Raw genomic sequence first — 27,919 nt, 5'->3', positions numbered from 1 at the left:
CCAATACCACAACAGATAAATGCAGACTTTGCAAACAACAAATAGAAACAGTAGATCACATCACAAGCGGATGTACAATACTAGCAAATACAGAATACCCCAGAAGACATGACAATGTAGCAAAAATAATACATCAAGAGCTTGCATTACAACATAAACTAATAAAACAACACGTTCCCACATACAAGTATGCACCACAAAATGTACTGGAGAATGATGAATACAAATTATACTGGAAGAGAACCATTATAACAGATAAAACACCACCACATAACAAACCTGACATCATACTCACCAATAAAAAGAAGAAATTAACACAACTAATCGAAATATCCATACCCAATACAACAAATATACAAAAGAAAACAGGAGAAAAAATTGAAAAATACATCCAACTGGCTGAGGAAGTCAAGGACATGTGGCATCAGGATAAAGTTGACATTATACCAATTATACTATCAACTACAGGAGTCATACCACACAATATCCACCAGTACATCAATGCAATACAGCTACATCCAGACTTACATATACAACTACAGAAATCCGTAATTATTGATACATGTTCAATTACCCGAAAGTTCCTAAATGCAATATAACATGTGCCGTACAGTTAAAAGGAAGTCACGCTTGATCAAGGTCCGCGTCACTTTCCATTTTTGACCAGACATAACGTCTGAGAAAAGAAAGAAATAATAATAATAATGGCGTGTGACAAGGGCCTCCCGTCGGGTAGACCGCTCGCCTGGTGCAAGTCTTTCGATTTGACGCCACTTCGGCGACTTGCGCGTCGATGGGGATGAAATTATGATGATTAGGACAACACAACACCCAGTCCCTGAGCGGAGAAAATCTCTGACCCAGCAGGGAATCGAACCCGGGCCCTTAGGATTGACAGTCCGTCGCACTGACCACTCAGCTACCGGGGGCGGACCTGTTCCTGATATACACATTCCCAGTAGTGTTACTCATGGTGAAAAAAATCCTCTTCACTGATTACAGCAATATTATAGTCACTGAGAAAACAAGGGAACTCCTTGCCGAGAAGCAAATGAAATTCTCAAGGAAGTTTATGACTGGTCAATAAGTAATAAAGTGACATTGAACATAAAGAAAAATAATGCCATGAATTTCAGTTTGAAGAGGAAAAATGACAATATTAAATTAAAAGTAGAAGGCACCTCTATAGACTGTAACAAATGCAAAATTTCTAGGAATGAATATTGATTCTCAGTTGAAGTGGTGTGAACACACAAAGGTAACATATTCTGTTACAACATTATTAATTTTTAGGCTTATGCTTTTATTGTTATTTCCTGATGACTTTCCTGTTTCTCTGTTAATTATCTTCCAAATGCTTCAGGCTTTGTTGGGAGCTTGTGTAATAACATTTTTTTGCAGCTATTAAAGTTTATTGTAAATCTTTTTATGGGCTGTATAATATTCAACAAAATGAATAGGCCTATCTGGAGCTTTCCAAATTGCATGAAGAAGTTTCAACTTTTTACAGGATACTAATGGACCTTTTGTTAGCCATGGCAGATTTCCTCGCTTTTTCTTCATTGGTTTAGTTTCGGTTGGCAAACACTCTTCAATGATTTTTAAATAGATATCTAGGAAATCGTTATATTTATCATTAACACTATTAGATAAGTATATTTCTGGCTACTTTTCATTTTGTAGTTTTATCTTTAGGTCTGTTTTGTTAGAACTTCTCATATCTCTGGAAGGGATAATGCTGAGTGAATCTAATTTCCCTACTTCTTTTATTATTACTGTCTGCGAGTTGTGATCTGATAAATTCATGTCTTCTATAAGGCAATTATATTTGCCAGACTGAAAACTTGTAATTATGTAATCAATGGCACTTTGAGTGTTCATACCTATTCTCGTATAGTTTTGAATTGTGTTATGTAAACCATGCATTATAAGTAAGCTCTCTAGTTCTGTTTTATATTTTGATTCAGATAGGGCGTCAATATTCAGGTCTCCACATAAAATTGACTTGTTCTGCCAAAATTGTGATAGCAGCCTATTAAGGTTTTTTATGAACACACTGAAATCACCACTGGGAGCTCTGTATAAAGACATTATTACATAGGTTACATTTTGGAGTTCAATTCTTATATCACTACACTCAAAATGTTTTTCAGTTGCATACCTGCCCAATGGAATTGCAGTTACAGGGCAGGAGATGCATCTCTAACAAATATGCAGCTACCACCATTTTTTTAAATTCTTTCTGCAAAAGCAAGTTACTAACTTATAATTGTCTAAGTTTATACAAGTTATTTCATTGTTTTTTAGCTAATGTTCAGTTACACAGAGAACAGCAGGTCTTATACCACTGCTTTCTATAGGTACTTGTAAGTTTAAGAGTTTGTTTTTGATTGATTGAATGTTTTGATGTGTAATTATTAATGTATTGACTGAAGTATTTACTCCTCCTGTACTTAACTTTTTGTCCTTTTTTATGGCACCCATCAGAAAAAAATCACTTAAGTGAGCTGGAGTTACTGCATTCCTCTTCCATATCTGAACCATTGTTGTTTCTTTTGATGCTGAGCACGTCACTTCTGGTGAGGCTGTAATCTTCCCTCTCGGCACTGGAACTGCTGTCTTATTCCTCTTCTGTTGCTCATCATTAGATGGTGATTTTGCTCTCTTCTTTTTCTCCTGCAGAGGATTATTTGATGTTTCTCATGTCAGATTCACTTCTTCAGTGGCATTGGATTGATTTATATTTTTTATATTGTTTTCCATTTCCTTTGTTTCCTCCAATGAAGAATGACTTTGTAGTTTTGATTTAGAGTCCGTTGAATTTTTCTGTGTACTTGAATTGAGAGGGTAATGCCAACAATGAATCAGCTTTTATCACAGGATTTTTCCTGCTTTCTGACACAATATTGGCTATTTGTTTGGCTATCGCCTGTTTCCACAAAAACTTAAGATGTAGGCGACACACAGTATGAAATCTTCGAACAATATTGCTAATGTCTATAGCCACCACGTTTCTGGAATTCTTACGTACTCCTAACAGACGTTTATTTGCCTCTGCAATTTCTTTGTTCACGCAGGACCAGTTTGGTTAGTCATATCTACGTGGAATATTGCATACTACCATGTGTGAGTAAAGTGGCTTAAGCATCTTTTCAGACTTCGTATGGTCTTTTCAGTTTCATTTTTATATACATAATTTGACCCTCCTAATAATACAACAAAATCATTTTGATTAAGACTAGTATAATCGGCAAACTAGCTTCCCTACTTCAGAAAATGGGGCTTCTGGTTTAGTAATACCTGTTGATTTTAGTTGTGTTGTCTGGTTGAAAATTTCCGCTAGTCCACGACCATGGCTGTCTGCCAACACTATCACTTTACTTATGTTACTTATCATTTTGTCTTTATCTGGAGTCACTGTTTTGGTGTTTATTGGTCCACTGCTAGTATATGCACACGAATTGTCACAATGTTGTTTTGTTTTTGTTTCACAGTTTTCGGATACACTGTTTTCTTTTTCTCGTAATAATTTATCATTTTCTTGCTTTAGAGTCAAGACTTCACTTTTCAACACCTCAATATCACCTTGTAATATCTTGATAATTTTGCTTTTTGTTTTCAGTGCTTTTTCGAGTTCGGATGTTTGGAAATGTAAACAGCCGAGCTTGTAAAACGTAATAAGACATACAAAGAAGGCCCATTTATATGGGTTAAAACCTAGGTCAACTGCTTTTTACTACTAACTTCCACAGCTGGTGACTGTTTTTATTTGATATATTACATTTGTACAATTGCTGCTGCAGCCATGCTTAAGAATCTAAGTAGTTGCCTTCATGTGTCAGTGGTTTGATTAATTGATCAGGCAATTTTTAGATAATACAATTAGAACAATTCCACATGATACACCCACTCTATCACTTGACTCTCCCACTACATCTACATCTACGTATATACTCTGCTAGCCACCATGCGGTGTGTGGCGGAGGGCACAATTTGCGCCAAAGTCAGATTCCCCCCCCCCCCCTTCCTCTGTTCCACTCGTGGATTGCACGAGGTGGAACTGTCTCAACACCTCAGTACGAGCTCTTATTTCCCTTACATAGCTGGTAAGTGGAAAACTCCCTGAATATTGTAATATGATCAGGTCATTTACACAAAACCTTCTCCAAGATTGTTTTATTACTATGGAAGGAGGTCTAAAAAAGCATCTGATTACCATGTTAGAAACACTTATAACACTTATCTTCATCCAACATGGAGTTTCAATTATTTTATCTTCATCCACATTATTTTATACATGTATTCTGTACTAACCTCACTAGACATTACCACATTTACAGCTATAAACACTCCCCCACCACCAACATCCTACCTAACTTTGCAATACACATTATTTGGAATTTAGATTTTCATTACTACTACCGTAACACCCAGATAAAGACAGTTTCCTGTCCCTACTACTACATGGGCTTTACTACCATAGGGCGTTATTACCGTTTATAAGCAAGGCCAGATCTGCGACCCTTCCATTGATGTTCCTGCAATTAAGTATTACTATATTAACATTTTCTCTCTTCAGTCTGCCATAACAATTGCTACTCTCTGTAATTAAGGCGGCTGATATTCTTTTCTCTCTGAAATTTGAATGTGACTTATTGGGCCTGTGGATGGCTTTCTCTACCATAAAAGCTCATAAGTTCATGCTACAGGTGCTTTGCTAGCCTAGTAGCCCTGTCCTATGTGTAAGCTCATACCTGACCTATTAAGAATGGTCATGTGAAACTCCTGTTTAAACCTTCCAGTCAACTCCAAACCAGAGGACCACAACTGGTTATGAGAATGATGCTGCAGAATGCTCCCAATAACTTAACAAACCCACCCTCCACTCTTGTTCAGACCTTCCAGGAAGATCAGCCCCAATCCCAACAAATGAAGCTTCCCATGCTGGCTCAGATATACTTTAAGCCATGGGAAAGACCTCAAACCTGTTTTTAAGGCATAATGGAGCAGCCATGAGACCAGTAGCTACTTTCACCTTCCACCCACAGATTCTTAACCACAACACTGTCCATTACTTGCACCCAAGTGAATGTGGACCAGGCAGAAGATGATGTAACATCAGGAATCTCAGGTGACCAGACGTGTCACAGGTTTCTCCATCTTAAATCTGCATTCATTTATGCAGCAAGGAATGTAATACTAACCTAGGCATTCACTGCTGCTATGCTGCTACATTGTCACCTAAGGTAGACACTTCTCAGAAGCACATGAAACAGACAGCATTAAATGCTGGATATGTTTTTGTCCTAGATGGAGTATAAACTCACATTTCAAATTTCCCACAGCAGCCACACACTCTTCCCGGTTTCTTCAAGAATAAGCATACTGTTGAATTATAACATAACACCTCAGTGCGACCTAGCTTCTGTGCCTCTGTTAATTTCTAATTTTGTTTTGAATTCACTTGCATCTGTCTTTCTCATGTTTGTGATTATAATTGCTCATCTTTGTGTTTTCTTTCTTACCTACACCATGAGCTTCAAATTTATTATTTACAAATAATGACTTCAGTTATCAGCATACAGCAATATATTCAATTTTCTCAACAAATATTTTAAATGCAAAGCTTTGTTGCAGCAACGCTCGTCCCCAGAGTCAGAGATGCTATGCCACCACAGTTTCTTTACTTTCTTGTCCATATCTTACAAATAATATTCCTTTCAGAAGTCAGTCTTAACTCCAATAGTATTCTCCATCACAAAACCAACAAATGCTCAGTCAACAACTTTCTTGTTTATCAATGAAATGTCTTGTCAAAGCTTCTCCTCTAAATGGTTAACTTCTGGTACTTACATCACTTAAAACACAAATCCTGCTCACTGGAACACTGGCATTGCTTAAATTTCTGTCAGTTATTTGAATAATTTGGCCACTATGGCATCCACTAGGCTCACACTCTATGGAAGAATGTGAATTTTAACTCCACATATTTCACATTCTCTTATGGGTGTTGGTGTTTATTTAACATCAACTTCATTTTCACACACACATCAATCCGAATCTCTCTCCTATCAACACAGCACTGTTTTCTGTTGGAGCCTCATCAAAACTTTAATTAATTTTCTAAATATCTTCATCTTGTGCCACATTTTTCCCAATCTTCATTTAGGGCTATGTGTTCAATGTAATTGTGTTGACTGTCCTGCTAATGTCCTCTTACTTACTGGTAGTTCAAATAATTTTGTGATGCATCTTCTTATCTATAAATTCTGTTGTGATGCTGTGCAGTTTTTTCATCTTCGTGACATAGTATGAGTGCTGATCATTCCCTATAATGACATGTCATTCTGCCATCATGATATTCATAATTTGAAGATGATTCACTGATTGTGATTTCTGCATTCTTGATGTCAGCAACCAAAATTTTGGATTCTTCTTCACCCTCTTCCCTGTCATGTCTTCTACTTACTTCTTCACAAACAGGAATGTCGAAATACACATTCTTGTCACAAAGCTTCTTTATAAATTCTTTCACTGTCTCAATGTTTTGCAAGTACTTAAACAGCATTAACTGACTGACCATTATTTATATCTTGACCAGTACTTGGTTAAAAATACAACTCCCCATGCATGTGTTTCTCCTTGTAATGCAGAATCTCATTTCTTGCATTTGCCAATTATATAGAAATGCAACTTTAAACTGCTTTATATATCCAATTGGGTGAACACTGTCTGATGGTGAGAGCAATTGGAGTTGCTGCACATTTGATGCAATTGTCTTCTATAGCGTCCAAAGTGACAGTACATTCATTTCTTTAATCTTCCATCACTGTAATAATTTCTATGCCTAATTTGATCTTATCAATTTCACAACTTGCAAAACTATTTATTGCTGTATTTTTATGCAATTTATTTATCCTTTGCTCCAAATAGTGACACTGATTTTGCATGCCTCCAATCATTTTAATGAAACTGCCTTTATTGGATTAGAAGACATCTTTGGTGCTAGCAATGCCCTTTGCCTTTTGCCATGCCCTTTGGCACAACTTTCTGATTTCATGGTAGTCTCTTCAATTAGATCCTCATATTAATTGTATTATTTTTGAATTCTACTACTTTGGCCTGCCACTTTTTTATTTATTATTTTGAGAGATACAGAGTTCCTCTTGAACTTCTCTAATACTCTTAGTAGATACCTCTATGAATGAATATTTAGTTCACAATTACTTTCTTTAATTTTGCAATTGAGGAGATTTTCTTTAAAACTTGATAAATGCAAAAAAGTAAATATTTCAAGAAACACATTGTTTAAATGTCACACAAAAATACTAATTACATAAATGAGATAATTTAACATTTACACAGCTTTTGTAGGCATAATTCTAATTGTGTGTTTGACTTTTCTAAAATTTTCATGTTTATTTCAGAATAGAGGGACAACGTTTCCAAGTTTTCCAAAAGTTGATAAATGCAAATATGAAAGATGGAAGTTTTTTTAATATACAAATTCAATTGCCTTTTCTCCATTTCTTTTTTATCTTTAACATTAATTACAAAGAAATTACTTTACTGTTCATGTTGTATAGAAATACAATATGTACTACAATATTACATGTTAGTTTCATACTTTTCCACAAATGTTTGATGAGCAGAAGTGTGCAACAGCAACAAATACTATTGAAATACAACACAAAGTAATGGCTATAGCAATACTAGACTGGACATCTACTGACCACTTTCAACATGTCTTTATAAAACACTTATGTTCCTTCTGGTCCTTTACAATGCCTCATAAGTTTTAAGACATACTTTTTCATATCCAAGATGGCTACTTTCCTCATTTCCTGGCTGTAGTTTCTGGATTTCTGTGCCTCATCCTCTACAGCACTTCCATTACAAGTGTCTGATACTGAGGACAATAACTTCTTCATACCTTCAAGCCATCTCTCACTGAGCAATTATTTTGAAAGGCATCTTAAGATTGTAAGGCTTTTAGTACATTGGACTTGAGATCCTCTGCTCTCCAATCTTTAATTATTGTCTTGACTTAACCGTGTTGTTCCAGTACTTTACAGTACTCAGTCAGTGAAAGAATATCTTCCTTTTCTGGTACTCTACCTATTCTACCAGACGCTACATCAGGATTATAGCTGTGACCATGAAAAGGGAAATATTGTACCAGTTTATTAAATTTTCTGCATTCTTCCATGAAGGTCATTAGTGTGCACATCATTATTGTATTTCTATTTTGGCTGGTACAGGAATCAGAAAATAAATAAATTTCATTTGCATGATTTTCTGGCTGGGATGTCTCAAGGTTTCTTAGAAAATCTAATACAGCAAAGGCTACTTGATCGCGTATTTTCAGTCCTTCTGTTTCAATCCAAGTATAAAACACAACCCTTTCCTTTCTCTGCTTCCAGGAATGGATCATAATGCACAAGTTGTAGAGCCAAACCTGTCTTGAATAGAATACTTCACCTTTGAGGATCTTTGGAATTGGCCGATTCTGTTGTATATCAAATACGCTTTACTGTATTGAAACAGATTCTTCCTTTATGCTTCTTTCTTGATATTCCTTCTTCCTCACAAAGCTGGTTCGAATTGATCTATAATCAGGAGTTTGTGTTGTGTAAGCTACTAATTTATTTCTATAGTTGGTTACGGTGACAAGCACTTGCTTACATATTTTTTTATTTTTTTTTATTTTTTTTTATTTTTTTTTATTTTTTTTTTTTATTTTTTTTTTATTTTTTTTTCAGAAAACTTTCTCACATTATCATTGACAATATATTCCACATTGTTAGTCCTCCTTCAGTTCTCCAAGAAGCATAGCACAGTCTGCATGTATCAACTTCTGCTTTAACTGGCTGAAAACAAACAGGGAGTTTTGCAAAAAATTGTAGTTTTCATAGTTTTCAGTACCCTATAATAATTAGTGGGGTAGTGGGGGGAGGGGGGGGGGAGATTGTGGATTGTGTTGCAGCATGGACCACATTGTGGAAGCAGAGGTTAGTAGAGGGCTGCCTCTTTTAAAATGCTTGCATTCATTCATCAGCATTGCATTTCAGGAAAGGTTTAAATTTTTATCATGAAAATCAATAAATATAAATATAAATGATATAAAATAGTGGCAGTTTTTATCAATTTATTTATTGTGCTAATTTCATTTAATCTAAAATTGCAATCACATGTAATTTTTTGAATCAGTTTAAAAAGACAATTAGTGTACCATATCACGCTTTCCTACATTTTTTTTTTTTTTTAAACCAACAGTGAGGTTTCTTGTTGAGACTCTCATCACAGCCTGCATGTTAATGTCAGTCAAAGAGCATTTAGGAGCCTATATTTACTCTCATTGTTATTCAAGCAAGAAAAGCTTTGCACACAAATATATGTAAACCCAAATGCAGAGAACATTTTCTCAGCAATTTTGCATTCATGGAATTTTTTCAGTACACAAAGATTTGTAAAAGTCAATTAACGTCACACCATTAAATATGCCTTTGAATGTGTGTTCTGACTGCATGTCCATCAGTAAAGGAAAATGTCTTTATGGGTACTCCCATGAGCTATTGTGCCAAGTGTCAACTTTGTTTGTGCTAGTACTACACTGTGAATTGTGCATATGAATTGACATGGCCATCCTAGTGGAAATCCTCAGTTGGGCACAGGAAGGAAATCTCAGTTCAAGGCAATTTTTTTCTGACTGTGTTGGCACGCAACACAAAAGACCTCTGCGGGCCACATGCAGATTGTGGGTCACCATTTGCCCACCTCTGACATACAACAACATTAAATATCATTTTTGACAAAACTGTTTCAACAGGCTATGCCTACAACTAGCTTGACTTGTAACTATAAAAATCCTAAATTTTGAACAATTGATCATTTACTGACTTTTGAAAAAATGCTCCTAAATTACTGGTTTCAACTGTTTCCAGCTTTTGATTCATAGTTTGAGAAGATGCAGAAATACCTGCACTCCTGAAGTACTTATTCAAAAATTGCTTTCTCCTCCAACATTCGGGAACCCATTTTGTTTACTACGCTGTTTACCTTTATCACTGAAATACATGTACTTCTATATTCCTGATCACCCTGTTCTACATTAGCCACAACATCTAGGAAAGTAGTTATGAAAGGAATAATCAAGTTATTTCGACAGTGCTCAAATTTAATTAGTCTTTTCTGCACTTCTCATGCATACAATGTTGATTTTATATTCTACATATCCAGAGCCAGCTCCAGAGATTTTGGTCCCCCCCCCCCCACACACACACACACTGCTGCCTTCCCCTCCTTGCATTTTATTTTCTGACACAGTGAACCTTTTTCACAATGTCCATCAATATGCCATTGCATTTTCACAACATCACACTTATTTCACTTACTGATGTGTGTTATTGATGTGAATATGTCTTTAAGACCAAAGCCAGGTATGGGACATCACTCAGTGAAACAGAAGTAAAACACTTACACTGTAATACATTTTGAGTTATGATTCCAAAATTAATTATGTCAACCAAAATTAAGTTATGTCACTTGCAGAATACACAGTGTCCCAGGAGGAATGGACAATATTCAGGGATAAGACAGGGATGATGCCTACCTTAAGAATTATTAGCAGTTCATCTTCGACACTGAAATAAACTCTTCTACTGCAAGCTCTTTGGTTTCCATATTTTGAGAGGCGGTAGTATGGACAAATAAAGAAAAAAAAATTCCCAGTAAACAAGGGCTCTAAAGTGTATATCTTAAGAGCTATTAGCACTTGTTCAAATTTGCTACTGTGACATACCTCTTCTACTGAACAAGAGCCCATGTTTACTACATTGTTTTTTGAGTTATCATTCCTACCATTTCCCTGCATATTGACCATTCCTTCTGAGACATGTGGCAAGAGACCTGTAGCAATCAGTACAGCTGAATATTGTACTGTCAGCAGTATCAGTGGCACTTCTGCTGTACACCGTGGAAGATAATAGGACACCAAGTGACTTACATATAAAGGCTATTTTGTGTGTCCATAATACATAATGAAAAATGGTTACAGGCAGATATTGAGAAGGCATGCTTTCCAGCATGTCTTGAACTGATTTATGGCTCAAAACAAGCAATTTTGTTAACACTTTTATTTACTGAAGTGAAAAGTAACAGTTAAATCCAAAATAAAGTTGTTGGAATGCAAACAGTGTGGAATACAATTAAACTAGTTAAACAGTTTGTGCAATGCAATTTATTTGCTTGAGCTCCAAAACAAGGTCTGATAGGTATTTTTTCCACGTGGTATTAATATTGATATCCACTGCTTATAGTTTCAACATCTGGAAATAAAACAGAATGAGGGAAAACTTGGAAGTAGTTACAGACAAAGCAGGAAAAGTTAATTTGCAGGAGCATAGCAAGAGTAAGAGCAATGTAAATGGTATTAATGGCGTATCCTAAGGAGGCGGAAAGGTGGAGAAAAATTTCATGCATATTTTTGTAAACACCACTTAATCACACTGTCTAGTTTGAAAATACTATGATATGTGACAGGCAGTGGATATTTTATTTATTCTTTATTCATTAAAAAGTATTTTTCTCACCAATACTGTAATAGATGTTTAAGATTGCTGTACAAGAACTGTTAGGCCGTCACATGCTGACATTTACCTTTATTCCTTAATTATAAAGTTTTTCACTTCTGTAGGGCCGGCCTTTCAGGCTGACATGGGTACATTTCCATGTTGTGCAGGCACATGATGAAAAATGAGTTGGCAACAATGCCACAAGCAAGCTGTGCTATTTTGAAAGATGCGCCCAAGGTGACCAACTCCAGCACTTCAGCTGTCACCTGTTTCACAAAGGCATAGATAATTTCCAGTAAGACACTAGATTTTATGAATAACTAATATTTCCAACTTATTATCAAACTTCCTCATTTACGCCAAACTTTCATAATCTTCTAATAGACTGTTTCTTGGACCTTAATAAAATTTTAACATTTTGACATCCACAGAAAATTGCCACCCTGAGTGGTGGCACAGTCCTACCTCCCTAGAGCTGGCCCTGTACATAACATGCACTAATGTTGATAGTGTTACAGCACCATTTGACTGCATCTGTTCATTGACTGGCCACTTCCTAAGACTGTCTTGGTGCCAGGAGCCCAGTCACATGGTATCAAATTGTGAGATTTCAGAAATCACAAAATACAGTCATATATATAATTTCACATTTATTGTTCATCAGAAATATTAGAAAATTAATGTCTGAGCAAAATTCAGCATCAAAGGTAGGCATAAATTTATTATTGCTAGCTACTGTCGGCTACCAGACTCACACTCCGATATATCTGAAATCTTAGTAAGAAACTTCAGCCCACTAACACACACATTCCTGAATCATACTGTCATTGCCCAATGAATCTTTATAATCACTGAACATTTGAATGGGATAATAACAGCTTTGTAAGTGGTGAACATAACAAGACATTTTGTGAAACAATACGAAATGCTTCTCTGAATACTGCTTAGAACAGGTCATTCAGAAACCTACTCATGACACTGACAACAAAGAGTGCTGACTCCTTTGGTGATGTCCACAGAGAAACTAATATCATGATCATAAGGCAATTGTATCACAAAAGGTTGCAAAAGCACAAAGGGCAAATACAACAAGTAGAAAGATTTACATGTTCACTAAAGTAGACAAAATGGCAGTAGTCTCATATATTGACAGAAATGAAAACTTTTGGATCTGAACATGATCATGTAGAGGAACTGTGGCTCAAGCTTAGAAAAATAATTGACCATGGATTGGTAAAAGGATTCATACTGGAGGGAGGGGGGGGGGGGGGGGGGAGATCCTGAATGTTGGTCCACTTTAAACCAATTTCTAAAGAAATAACTACTACACAATAGGTGTAAAACAAAGTATAGGGCTATAGAGAGACAGATTTCTTTAATTGTCAAAATGGCAATGCAAGAAACCTTAAGACCACCATAGTAGAGTCTTATCAAAGGGCCTCTCACAAAACCCACAGAAACTCTGGTCATAAGTAAAAACTGTCAGAGGCATCAAAGCTACTGTCCAGACACTCATGGATGAAACAGGAACAAAAACTGAGGGGAGCAAAGAAATTTTGAACTCAGTTTACAAATGTGCCCCTTTGTAAAGAAAGGTCAAATACTACTGTCTCAGTTTAATATTCACACCACTGAAAAGATGAGTAATGTAGATGCTAGTGTCATTAGCATTGAGAAGCAGCTGATATAAAAAAATTGATCAAGGCCTCAGGACCTGATAGAATCCCTGTCATGATTCTTTATGGCGATTGATACTTTGAATACAAAAACTGTGCCCTGTGGCTGGTTCACAATATCACTGACATCCATCTGTCGTAGAATCTTAGAACATATGAGGTACTTCAAACACAATGACCTTGGCTTTTCTAAATCAATGCTGGATATTGTAGACAAGTGGCACTTTTCCCACATAACATTCTAAAAGTTATGGTTCAAGACAATTGGGTGGATACAGTGTTCATTCACTTCTGAAAAGATTTGACTCAGAATGACATTAATAGTTAATAATGGAACTATGATTAATTAGAGTATCAACAAAATTTGTGATGGGACTGAGGATTCCTTGGTAGAGAGAATGTAGCTTTTTGCTTTCAAGGAGACTCACTGACTGATGTAAAATTAGCCACAGACATGCTCTGAAGAAGTGTATTGGAACCTTTGCTGTTCATTTGGTATATTAAAGACCTTGCAGACAATATAAATAGTAATCACAGACTTTTTTAGAGGTGATGCAGTTTCCTAGAAGGAAATATTTTCCAAAAAAGGCTGCACAGATATGCAGTAAGATCTGGATTTCAGAGTGTTGCAGCGTTTGGCGTCTTTCTCTAAGTGCTCAATTATCTAGACAAATGCAGTATCCAATGACGAGATTATCAGTAAATGGTAAATTAAATTAGTCAAGTCATATAAATACTTGGATGTAACAGTTTGTGAGGCTATTAAGTGAAATGCTCACAGTATAGGCTCAAACACAGGTAAAACAAATGGTGGAGTTCAGTTAATTGGTAGGAAACTTGGGAAACGTGATCAGTCTATGAAGGAGATAGCTTACAAGACAATCATGCAGTTCTTGTTGCAGAACATGAAGGTAACACTGTGAAACCTGAATAGGCACATGATTGGTAAATGACACCAAGTATCTTATGAACGTGTACTTACAAAGTTTTGAGAACCAGTATCAAGTGAGACTCTAGGAATATGTTCCAATCCCTTATGTATTTCTCCCATATGGTCCAATTAAAGCGCATAAAGACTCATTTAAGCAGTCTTTCTTACTCTATTCCATATGTGAATGGAACAAGATGAAACCCTAATATGTGATGCAATGGAGAGTGCCCTTTGCCAGGCCATTCATAACAGTTTCAAAGTGTGAATGTTGATGTATATTATCTGAATCACATGTTGTATTTATTATTGAACAATTAATAAAGTGGTACAACATACAATAGGAAAAATTAAGATTTTTTGATGCACAAATATGTGATCCAAATGAGTCACAACTGCCCTTCTCAGTGAGCAAATACTAAATACTAATTACACTCATTGCTTACTTTGTTTAACAGACACATACATTAACTGTTAGGTTCAACAACTTCAAATTTTATTTACAATAACCTCTGATGTCTATTGCCAGAGTATGCTGTGCCCATCAGAGTAAATCTAATGACTCTGCTTTCCATGGTCCTATTTTGTCCCTGAATTTTCTGCTAATGTTGGCAATAATTCATTGAATTCAGTGGCCAATGTGAATCATCGTTAACTGTAACACAGTTACAGTCATTACGGAGCTGAATATCATTTGCAATGCCAAGTTTACTGATTTCATATCTAACAATGCTTTGCCACTCACTACTGAAATTATTGTCAAAAGAAATCATATCACTGTGCACTGTAATTCTCCTACTCACAAAACAGACAAGAATAACATCAAACTTTTTGAAAAATATTGATTATCTGCAGTATCTACATCTTACTATCCTGACTCTTGCAAAATGATAAATTGAGTTTTGGAACAGGAAAACATTACTAAATCTTTACTACTTATCTGGTTGAAATGGAGGCACTGGAGAATGACTGACAGACATTCCTGCAAAAGTATTGAGATGAATATTTTGGATTTTTTAAATATTCTTTTCCAATTATGAGGATTTTGTTGAACTGAAAATTTTAAAGGAAAAAACCTCACTTCATTTATCCATACAAATCAAACACTACTTCTAGTGATTCACATTACTGCTACTAGCAATAATGTCACTTCTAACAATGCCATGTGAACACAGCCACTGTCTCTTATATAACATTCTGATAAAGTAAACAATCTTAGGCATTAGTAAAAAGTCTTAAAACGAATAATAATCTGTAAACAAACAATCGTTTAAGCACGGCAGGAAAACATATACACATTTCATAATTAGTTTTGAAAATATAGAATCTTTCAGCATTGAACATTGCTCAAAGGTTATTTTTAACAATCAATTGTACAACATCAAATTTTAATTACAGTAAATAAATATATCATTTGCTTGCAATTTTGGTAATTCCATTCATAAATTCCATTAAAACTTGTAATTAAAACCTTCACATCATGGTCAATAGGGCTTGAACAAAATTCTATTAAGATGTCTTCTGTAGTCTCTCAAATGTCATTAAACAATCATTAGTGTAAGTTGAAAAACAAGACATCATTGATAGTACACATATGACCACATAGTAAAATTATGGTGTAAAGTGTTCTTCATTAATCAGATGTGTGTCATGTACTGCAAGAAGTGAATTTCAGTCTGATACATTGTAACACACACATTACAGGTATTTGAAATGCTGTTTTGGAATGCCAAAGAGACAAATAGTCTCCAATACATGCTGCTTACAACAAACTGAGTCATTACATAGCAGTGCAATAGTACACTTGTTTCTTGAGTAGATGTTCTCTAGATGAATTGTGGATTACTTCAAAATGTCCCAATAGGAAACTAGAATTTTGTCTTTTCTATATTGTTACATTCCATCCTGGATTTTCCATTGTTTTACTTTGTCTTTTCTGTGTGTTTTAATACATTTTAGGCTGTATATGATAAATTTATATGATTAGATGCCACTCAGGAAAACTAACATTTTGATGAAACACTAATCAGTTACACAGAATACAAATTTATATTACATTTATGAATGAATGTCTACATGCTAAGTTTTAATTTTAAAAAAGCAATATTTTGTTTTTAGGTGGTAGAGATGGAAACAATGCCAGTCGAACAGAGAAAAGTGTATGATCCTCCAGACAATGCACTGTCACAATGATAAAAAAAACTGGTTTTCTTGCAGTATTAATATGGGTATGACCTTTCCCTCGATAACTGTAATGTGAATTTTTATTTTGATATTTCTGCTAAGTGCTTTTATCCCAGTTACAATATACCTTTTCAGAGGCAATAATATGAAGCACCTGTTGTACAATATACTGTCTGCATAGCCAGAAGTGCTGTATTTCACGTAATTTTTTTAAAAAAATAATAAATACAACTTACTTTATTAATAAAAGAAAACCAATATTTCCATTCACTGTGGAGAATATTCCTCGAATGAGTGCACATTATTATTTTATTGTGACTAAACATGCATAATGTTAACTTGTACATCTAAATGTTACTTATGTACCTGAAAAATAATCACAAGTGGAGGACCAAACAGTTAGGTCATCAGTCCCCTCAGAGTAGGGAAGGGTTGGGAAGGAAGTCTGCCGTGCCTTTTCAAAAGAACCATCCTAGCATTTACCTAAAGCAATCTAGGGAAATCAAAGAAAACTTAAATCAGGGTGGCTGGATGTGGCTTCGAACTGTCGTCCTAACCACGGCGTCACCTTGCTTGGTACAGTGAGCTGGACCTGATAGTATTTACAGAATTAATACACTGCCGGGATGAAACATAGTTACAAATTTTAATAAGTTTATCATACATAAAATACCTAACCCTGACTGTTGTAAGTGCTGTCAAAACTGAAATCTAACAGAAATTTTTACTTAAGCTGGTTTAACAGTCCCTGTTCAGATATTTATCCACAGAGTAAAAGAAATTGCCTATCAAAAAGTCTTTCAAACTCTGTTTAAACTGTGCTTTTCTGGAACCAAGTTTTTAATGGTTGCTGGTAATTAAGTGATTTTAGGTTTTTATGTAGACTGTTTTTAGTCATAGTATTAATACTATGTATTGGTTGGAAACAGACACATTATATGCAACAAATTTCAATAAGGAATAAACATACTGAGAAGCAGTGGTCAGAATACCCAGTTCCTTCAACAGGTTTCAGCATGATGTTCTTGAATTTACACCAGAAATGAGTCTTATTACACACTTGTGCATTCTAAAAACTTTTGCTCAGTTTGATGAGTTACCCCAGAATATGATCCCATATGTAAGTAAGTATAATGTTATATGTTAGGACTTTTACCAGCCTATGATCCCATATGTAAGTAAGTATAATGTTATATGTTAGGACTTTTACCAGCCTATAATATAAACAGTGGTCTTAATCATTTTACAGGGTGCCACTAGGATGATTAGTTCTTTGTGAAACTGGAGAATTGCCGTGTGTGTGTGTGTGTGTGTGTGTGTGTGTGTGTGTGTGTGTGTGTGTGTGTGTGTGTGTGTGTGTGTGTGGGTGGGTGGGTGGGTGTGGAGAGAGAGCAAGGAGAAAAGAAAATTGATTAATAGTGGAAGAGAGAGAGTGTGATACATTTATATTGACACCCTGTAATCTAGTGTTGGTGCCATGTCCTGTGGTGTCAGGAGTTTATTTGGCGTGTTGTAAGAGGGTTCAAATTTTGCAAGCACTAGCTGTAGCACAGTGTGCAAGCATGGGACAGAGGGTGGGCTTTTGGTAGGACATTGGCCAGGGAGTCTTCCAGCAAGTTCGTCATAATTGTCCACATTTAGTAAGGGTTGCTAGCTTGGAAAGGTGACAGGTTTTTCAGTCAGGAAGAGGCTATGTGGTTGGTGGCCACATATAAACTCATCAGTTCCTCTGTGGCCTTCTATTGCTGATGTGGAACATTTCCATATGGTGGATCCCAGTTCTGATCCAGTCATGAAGGTAGTTCAGTGATGTGTACCCTCTGTGAGGTCATTGCAGCAGTCATTACCAGCATTTTATGGCAGTCAGTGCTAAGCTTCCAGTGGCCAAGTTATATCATAATTGATGCCAGTGGTTGTGCGTGATTGACTGTCCCACCATTAATGTGTTGCCAAAGGTTGGTTCTCTGTTTGATGTTTAGAAATCAGGGGCCAAGCATTGAGGTACAATGTTAGATTTATGTGTTCCTTTTACTTTATGATTCAAAATCGAGTGTTAATAGTAGTTTGCGTGCTCCTCTCACTTACTTTACCCCAGAAATACTGTTCCCCTGGGTGGGATCTAGCTACAAACTTCATTTTGCTAATTTGATGTATGCTGTTGAGTTGTGGAAACGGCACAACTCTGGTTCCTGCTATTAAATTATACGTAATATTTTTAAAAAGTTATGCCAAGTGGCGTAACACTGCTTTTTCTGTTTTAGAGCTCCAAAACCTAATTTTTTTATGGTACCTGCATATATCTGTTGGGAGGGCCTATTGAGATCTGTGCCATACAGTTTCTGAAAGAAGTTTTTCAGATCAGTCCTTGACGACCTTCATTGGTTTTTCATCCACCTTTTGGAGCTGTAAATAATTTATGGGTTGTAGTTTAACTCTTGTTTTTGGAGTTCTGTCAGTTATGAAGTTTAAGGCACAGAGATCCTTTTAAAGAAACGTTTTTCGAGTGTTTTGTTTTAAAACTGCTGTATTTACTTGAATCCAAGCCGCACTTTTTTTCTGGTTTTTGTAATCCAAAAATCCGCCTGCAGCTTAGAATTGAGTGCAAAGTAAGTGGAAGTTCTGAAAAATGTTGGTAGGTGCCGGCACAACTAACTTCTGCCGTCGAATATATGTAGCGCTACACAGGCATGCTTTGTAGGCACAAAGATAAATACTAGCGCCAAAACCTCTGTGCCAGTAAATAAATTAAAAGAAAAAGTAGAAGAATGTAAACATTATGCCATGTAGTCTTTCGTGTTTGCTGCTACCTCATTTAAATCCTGTCTGCCTAATAAACTACAAAAGTAGAGTGAGACAACAGCAAACGTGGAAGAATATACATATCATGTCATGTTTATATTCATATTATTCTTCTGCTGAATAGTGATACAGTCAGAAATGAAGGCCGCGTGGGATTAGCCGAGCGGTCTAAGGCGCTGCAGTCATGGACTGTGTGGCTGGTCCCAGAGGAGCTTCGAGTCCTCCATCAGGCAAGGGTGTGTGTGTGTTTGTCCTTAGGTTAATTTAGGTTAAGTAGTGTGTAAGCTTAGGGACTGATGACCTTAGCAGTTAGTAAGTCCCATAAGATTTCACACACATTTGAACATTCAGAAATGAAGCACGGCAACTGACTAGATTTTTAAATCTAAGATGACTCTCTGTGCAGAATGTAATGTACTAAACAGGGGTCTGCAAAGATTTTCAAACGGAGAAAAATTTTCTGTAAACTCTCGTTCAGAACATCTTCTGTCACACGCAGTCTATTATTTGGTTCTTGTTGATCATCATCAAAGAAAGCAGCAGTGTAAGTAACAACAAATAGCAGTCTCTTGCCATTGTTTCGCTAATGAGACAATTCCTCTCTTTTTTTAATTGTAAGCAGCGGTAGCGCACACAAAAGCAAGCCATACCGCAAGCGGCAACAGGTCATAAACACTCATTATCAGAATGCGACAAACAATACATGACACAGTAAAATAGCGCATTTTCAGATTAGAGTGACGTAAACACCTATAAGAAAGAGAACGGCACTTGCCAGATCAAAGCAAAATAAGCAATCGATTCAAACCAGATGAAGCCGTGAAAAAGGAAGGGTACCCGTATAAAAGCGGACGGAGCACCTGACACATAGCAATGGCTGCTTGGTAAAGTTTAACTGTTAAGCTTACGACTCGAACCAAACTACTGTTGCTGTATCTTCATCCATTCGACGTAAATTGTGTCTCATGTTACAATGGACCAACTTTGTTTCGATTTGGAGGTGCAGTCTAAAACTTTTCTCCCCCCTTGAATTTCAAGTCTCAAATTTCAGGTGCGGCTTAGATTCGGTAAATTTTTTTTCCCTTCATTTCGAGTCTCATTTTTCAGGTGCGGCTTAGATTCGAGTAACTACAGTATATTGAGATCCACAGTGACTGATTTATTTATTGGCATGTTTAAATAATTTTTTGTATGTTTGAATTGTTTGTTTTACATACTGACACCTTTAATCTACTTCGATTTTCATAGTATCTGATTTATTTATTTGTGACCTGTAAAATGTTTTAACATGGAAGTTGTCCAAAAAGGGAAAAGAATTCTAAATGGAGTTATTCACAGCTCTGTCTCAGGAAATAGATATGCTACATAAAAAGGTAATTGATATTGACAAGGCATATAGGAGGAAACGACAGATAAGTTGAAAAACGTAACTGACACATAGATTAAAACGAATGGCACTAAATTAGAAATTAATATAAGTGTAAAGGAGATGCAAGATACTATTATCTAGTTGCATCATCACTACATGTCAGGATTTGTCTGATGAAGTACAGGAATTGTCCGTACAAACGAATAATTTAAAACTGAGAAATAGGTTCATGAAGAAAACCCAAGAAAGAATTGATAAGGACATAAAGAACTTCATGGACAGATCCAAATCAGGATTACTAGATAAGGATGCAGCCTAGCAGAGAAGGTAGCGCAAGAGTATAAGACCTACATAGAAGCGATTGAAGAGGTAGTCAAGGAGAAGGAAAATGAATTAATTGCCAGGACTGAATCAGGTTTAAATGCAGCAGAAGAAAAATTGCAGAACAGTTTAACTAGAGGTACTGATACCACAAAGGAGCCACAAGTCACTAGCAATCAGGTGCAGTCAGGCAGAGTAGAGAACTGAAGTACCCATCCTCCATTTACCATTAGGTCTTCAGGCGGAGAGGAAGGGGATTATAAAATGCAACAAGCACTACCAATGTCAATATCAGTTGCACTGGCAAACATGGAATTCTCTAACATTCTGGCAAGTTAAAGTGTGAGTGTGGGTGTGGGTTATACTGATTTATTTCCCTAAACCACATTCCACTTCTTTATGAGGTGACTGACTTGAAATTTTGCAGCCCCTCTTCTTTACGGGATAGCCAGCTGCTGGAAATTCTCTTGACTTCTTCCCCGTTGAATAGCGCTAGGTACAGGAACTTTTAAGCCTCTTTCTACTTATAAAATCAGTAGGCGTACAAACTTTCCTTTGCATCAGTTAATGGTGTATTTGACTTTCATGCACAATATAATTCACACTTTCAACATACATATGTAACTTTCTGTAAGTACCTCATATCGTCGAACATTAGGAACAAAATGCATTAACAGTTAAAAGAAAGTTGGCCTGACTACCATAACTTTCTTAAAATGAATCAGAAATTACGTCTCGCCTCTACCAAGGCTGAGTCAAGAGTGTATAATAGTACTTTTTCAACTGTTCTTGTTTCATATAACAATAGTCAATGACACAATAAGCACAAAGCAGCATAAAAACTCTATGATTCTTCCTTACACATGCACTAAAACCGCTATGGATTGCTCGACAGGTACTCGTCAGAGCCATTCGACTGCCGCGCCTACTTTCTTCCTGAGACTGATTTTAAATCTGCACACACAAATATGTGACGCACAATAGGTAGAATTTTACCATCCCAAACTCGTATCTAGAATATAGTGTGTTCGAGATGGTAGAAGGCTGAGAGGTTATAGAATTTACACAGAAATTCTCGAATCACTACGTATCCCCCCCCAAATTGAATGCGATATTTTATACATAATCATTATGCAAGTAATATAACTCATAACAACATTTCATATCTTAACAGTATACATTTTTTAGATATGTTTATATGCAAATCTCTCCTTTCCATAACAATTCTCTGTCCTCTCTGGAACAATCTTTTGCTTATTATTTTTCTTTGTTATTAAGACATGAGCATTCACTCATGTTTTTAGTGCTTTACTAATATTTAGGAATTCTGAGGATTCTTTTTCTTTTCTTTATTTCCTCTTTCAATTGAAAACTTTAGGTGTTTATTACACATGAGTAATCTATTTTCTATTCTTATCTTTTTGTACTACCGTTTTCCTAGTATGTACTATTTTTATTAGTTGTAGCTTGAAAGAACTCTGGGTGAAATCAAAGTGTTCTTTCGACACTCATTTACTTCCACGAAACATGATAATGCTAGTTTTTCATAGAGTTTACACTTTACAGAATAATTCCTATAAAATTTGTGACTTTTGCTACAGTACTGTCCCCTTTTCCTAGGATCAGCACCTATTCCTTGCTTGTGGGTTGACCTTATGAGATGAGAGCACTTCCTCTTTCCATTCTGGTAGGTATGCCCCTTATAAAAATCCCTATTTTTTAGGCCACAGATCATCCTATCTCCACGTAGGTACGCCTGCCCTTTATACTTAGTAAATGCCGGGTATGCCCCCCTTATCCTTTCTGAGTAGGCCTCATGGTTCATTACCCTAGTATACATTTCTACGTATACCATTATTAAGTATCTTCTGGTAAAGCTATAAATCTATTTTAAACTTCACATTCGTTTTTTAATATATCATTCACTCCCTAGAGTCCTCCTCTACTTATCAACTTCTATACTTTCAATAGATATTATGTCTATATATACTAATTACATCCCCCATCCTTCAATTCATCAGTTTTTATTGTACTGACATTACTCACACCTTTTTCTTATTTATCCATTACTCATTACTATTTTATAGTTGTTAGTTACATAATCCCCTATGTACACACCTTTTCCCCTACAACACCTGGCGGTTCTCACATCATGACAAGCTTTGTCTAATATAATTTAATATTTGCGTACAAGTGTATATGTGGGTGTGTGTTCGTGTAGTCCGATTCTTCGGCCTTCTTATCTAAAGATAAGATGTATGTTATTAGTAACCACAGAAATAAGGAAGGACTTCAGCAATAGAAGTTTATGAATATGGAAAGGGGGAAAAGATAGACAGGTCCTCAAAATGATAAGGAAGAAAGGAAAAATAGATGTGGTTGCTAGTATCAAAGAAGATAGCGCCAATGACAGGAAACCATTCCCACCCCCACCCCCATTCCCCAGGATTCCTACCTCTCAGGTACTTCAGTGAGATGCCAGAGGAGGTTTGGTGTTAAATAGTCTCCTACAGAATGGAATTGTCCCACCTTCACCATTTGAGGTCCCCGGAGGAAACCCTAGCAACCCTATGGAAATGGCAAATGAAGATGAATCTGGCACACTTGTTTGTGAGCATTGTTTGAAGGGTTTAATGTGTGTTTTGTGTTAGTCATGATTTATCTGTTCTTGTAAATCAAGCTTTAAGTTACAATACCCACCCCTTTCAAAATTTATACAAACCCTCCCATCTATATCATATCTCATAAAAAGTATAAAATACTTTATACAAAATAGAAAAGCCATACACTTCAGTATAACAGTTATTCAGCTAGTCACATCATATTATATTTTCCACAAATATAATACTCTATTCAGTTTATTTCGTTTGGATATCACTTTATTCCTGTGATTCTCTTAAGTTGTTCTCTATTTTGTAGTCGTATCCGGTTTTCTAAGCAATAAGATTACAGGATAGTTCTAGATCTTAAAGGAATTTGGTGCAGGAAACTATTTTGGAAGAAAGACTGAAAACAACTCAGGATCCAACGGTCGTCACTCCATGCTTTAACTCAGAATGTTAACATCCCCGGGGGATAGATGACTCCACCCATGTCCCATGGATCTGATATTAACTTTTCTTGTGCACTGGCAGACCAGTAATTTTCTTTAAATTTCTTTTGAAAGTCCTCCCAAGAAGAAAAATTATCAATATTTACTGTACCCCATTCTGAGGCTGCCCCTAAAAGGTACACCCCCCCCCCCCCCCCACAGCAAGTTCGATCTTCCCAATTTTTTGGTAAAGCTCGATTAAATCTTTTTAAAAAATGTGTCTGATGTACATCTCCGTCTGACTTAAATTTAGGGAATTGTCTAGATAACCCTAGAATCCCCATTGCAAATCATTCACCACTTCACTAGTTAAGACCACATTAGGTGAAGTTACCCTTTTTTCTACTTTGTCTTGGATAAGCTTAATCTCTTTCCACAGGTCGTCCATACCGTTCCTGGTATCATTAGGTTTGGAAGAATGAATAGGTGATATGTCCTCGGATGTTATTGTCTCGATAACTTTTCGACCTATAATTTCTCCAAATCATTCCTCCAAACTAATTACATTCATAATATCAGGGTTGGCTATTTTCTCTTTGAAATACCATTCTACATTATCTACTCATGTACTGACACCTGTAATTTGCAACTGAATGATCGGCATTAATTCATTATTCTTCTCTACACTCTCCTTCAAAGTATACAACCAATGCCTTACATCATTGTACAGGTTGGTCCATTGATAGTGACTGGGCCAAATATCACATGAAATAAGCATCATAGAAAAAATTACAAAGAACGAAACTCGTCTAGCTTGAAGGGGGAAACCAGATGGCACTATGGTTGGCCCGCTAGACGACGCTGCCATAGGTCAAATGGATATCAACTGCATTTTTTAAAATAGGAACCGTCATTTTTTATTACATATTCATTTAGTATGTATGGAAATATGAATCTTTTAGTTGGACCACTTTTTTCGCTTTGTTATAGACAGCACTGTAATAGTCACAAACGTATAAGTACGTGGTATCACGTAACAATCCGCCAGTGCAGACAGTATTCGCTTCGTGATACATTACCCATGTTAAATGGACCATTTACCAATTGCAGAAAAGGTCTATATCATGTTGATGTGTGGCTGTTGTGATCAAAATGCCCAAAGGGCGTGTGCTATGTATGCTGCTCGGTATCCTGGACATCATCATCTAAGTGTCCGGACCGTTCGCCGGATAGTTACGTTATTTAAGGAAACAGGAAGTGTTCAGCCACATGTGAAACATCAACCACGACCTGCAACAAATGATGATGCCAAGTAGATGTTTTAGCTGCTGTCACGGCTAATCCGCACATCAGCAGCAGACATTGTGCGAGAATCGAGAATCTCAAAAATGCCGGTGTTGAGAATTCTGCACGAACATCGATTGCACTCATACCATATTTCTATGCACCAGGAATTGCATGGCAATGACTTTGCATGTCGTGTACAGTTCTGCTACTGGGCACAAGAGAAATTACGGGACGATGACAGATTTTTTGCACATGTTCTATTTAGCAACGAAGCGTCATTCACCAACAGCAGTAACGTAAACTGGCATAATATGCACTATTGGGCAACGGAAAATCCACGATGGCTACAACAAGTGGAACATCAGCGACCTTGACGGGTTAATGTATGGTGCGGCATTATGGGAGGAAGGATAATTGGCCCCCATTTTATTGATGGCAATCTAAATGGTGCAATGTATGCTGATTTCCTACGTAATGTTCTACTGATGTTACTACAAGATGTTTCACTGCATGGCAGAATGGCAATGTACTTCCAACATGATGGATGTCCGGCACATAGCTCGCGTGTGATTGAAGCGGTATTAAATAACACATTTCATGACAGGTGGATTGGTTGTCAAAGCACCATACCATGGCCCGCACGTTCACTGGATCTGACGTCCCCGGATTTCTTTCTGTGGGGAAAGTTGAAGGATATTTGCTATTGTGATCCACTGACAACACGCGTCAGCACATTGTCAGTGCAGGTGCAAACATTTCGGAAGGCGAACTACTTATTTTGAGCATTTATTGCATTAATGTGGTATCTACAGGTAATCACGCTGTAACAGCATGCATTCTCAGAAATGATAAGTTCACAAAGGTACATGTATCACATTGGAACAACCGAAATAAAATGTTCAAACGTACCTACGTTCTGTATTTTAATTTAAAAAACCTACCTGTTACCAACCGTTTGTCTAAAATTGTGATCCATATGTTTGTGACTATTACAGCGCCATCTATCACAAAGCGAAAAAAGTGGTCCAACAAAAACATTCATATTTCTTTACGTACTACACGAATATGTAATAAAAAAAGGGGATTCCTATTTTAAAAAATGCAGTTGATATCCGTTTAAACTATGGCAGCGCCATCTAACGGGCCAACCATAGCGCCATCTGGTTTCCCCCTTCAAGCTAGACAAGTTTCGTTCTTTGTAGTTTTTTCATTTGACGCTTATTTCGTAAGATATTTGGCCCAGTCACAATCAATGGACCACCCTGCATATAATATTGTACACATTTTCAGAAGATCCTAACTTTTCAATAAGTTCTGATTCTACTTTGTTACATTTGTTCTCAATGTCCAGTACTAACCTTTTTGATAAATCTTACAAATTGTCATTCTGTTTCTGACTAAGGTCAGCAAACATATGTTTTATAAGAGTGATTAAATAATTTGTGAGCTCGTTCTTTAAATCTATTTTTAAATTCTCTACTTTAGTACTTATAGCGTCAAAGTCAGTCTTCAAAGCACCCATGCCTTTGCATAGATTACTAAATTCTTTACATTGAGAGTCTACTTTGGCACTTAACAAACCTATATTTGATGTTTGAATATTGAGAGTTTCCCTCTGAGCATTTAAAGCCTCACTCTGGGTATTTAATTGCAGACTCTCAGCATTTAACTGAGAATTTACCAAGCCTACCTCTTTCCTTAGAGTCTCACTTTGAGCATTTAATTGCAGACTCTGAGCTTTAATTAAATTTATCAACTCAGCCCAGTCAGGCACTTCTTTGCTAACTTTCATGGCCATAGCCGGTTCTTGAGTGTCCCCAAACTGCTGTACATTTTCCATACTTGTATGCTTCAGCTCTTGTAAGCATTTAAAACTAACTTTAAATATGATAATCACACAAATAAAGTTCACTCAACGGTATATTGTACCACTTCGTGCTAAAGTAATGAAGTTTTGTTTCATGCTCACCCGGCATAGAATTCTTGTAGCATAGGTGTGCGAATGTGGAGGTAGGTCAGCACTGGTGAACAGCAGCTGGTGCCCCTGCGACATATGTGAGAGCTGTATACTCCCTGCACTGGATCTTCTTGGTTGAAGCATTCCATGCGTATTTCTTCTTAGACAAATACGTCGAAATCATCTTTGCTGATTTATTGTTGTGAATTTTTCATGTCTTCACCATTTTTCATTCAAATTTTACTCCATTAGATACTTGAACATATTTCAATGTCTCAGAGTAAATCCCTTGTCGTATTATGTTTGTCTGCTATGGCGACACACAACAGCAGCTTTTCCCGTTTTTGACTGAAAATTCTGTTTTTACGGTCCTTTCACACAGGTCGCCATGTTCTAACATTTTGTGATGTCCTAAAGTGTGAAAGTAGACATACAAACTTTCCTTTTTGTCAGTTAACAATGCATTTGACTTTAAAGCACAATATAATTCACACTTTCAACATACATATGTAACTTTCTGTAAGTACCTCATACTGTCAAACATTAGGAACAAAATGAGTTACAGTTAAAAGAAAGTTGGCTTGACTACCAGGACTTTCTTAAAATGAATCATAAAATACATGACTTTCTTCCCGCGACTGATTTTAAACCTGCACACACAAACATGTGATGTGCAGTACGTAGGATTTTACCATCCCACACTTGTATCTAGAATATTGTGTGTTCAAGATGGTAGAAAGCTGAGTGGTTCTAGAATTTACACATGAATTCTCGAATCTCTACAGTTCACCCAT

The 27,919-nt window shown here is 36.4% G+C and overlaps 1 protein-coding gene and 1 long non-coding RNA gene across 5 annotated transcripts in view; one reads left to right on the top strand and one right to left on the bottom strand.

Annotated features, from left to right (window-relative positions):
• Nucleotides 1–16,631, top strand: part of LOC126195209 (sodium-coupled monocarboxylate transporter 1-like) — a 299,461-nt gene extending 282,830 nt beyond the window's left edge. For all 4 annotated transcript variants that reach the window (XM_049933729.1, XM_049933727.1, XM_049933728.1 and 1 more), the window contains exon 15: nt 16,296–16,631. In XM_049933729.1, the coding sequence (XP_049789686.1) occupies nt 16,296–16,370 (75 nt within the window). In that variant the 3' untranslated portion in view covers nt 16,371–16,631. The remainder of the gene's footprint in view (nt 1–16,295) is intronic.
• LOC126195211 (uncharacterized) lies at nt 8,797–27,440 on the bottom strand. The gene is made up of 3 exons (XR_007538559.1): nt 27,138–27,440; nt 11,659–11,839; nt 8,797–8,870 (listed from the first exon to the last, which is right to left on the bottom strand). It is a non-coding gene; the product is annotated as an uncharacterized LOC126195211 (long non-coding RNA).
• Between the last annotated feature and the right edge of the window lie 479 nt (nt 27,441–27,919).

The sequence above is a fragment of the Schistocerca nitens genome, chromosome 7, assembly GCF_023898315.1.
Source record: "Schistocerca nitens isolate TAMUIC-IGC-003100 chromosome 7, iqSchNite1.1, whole genome shotgun sequence".
NCBI lineage: Eukaryota > Metazoa > Arthropoda > Insecta > Orthoptera > Acrididae > Schistocerca > Schistocerca nitens.
This window is presented reverse-complemented; position numbering and strand designations above follow the sequence as displayed.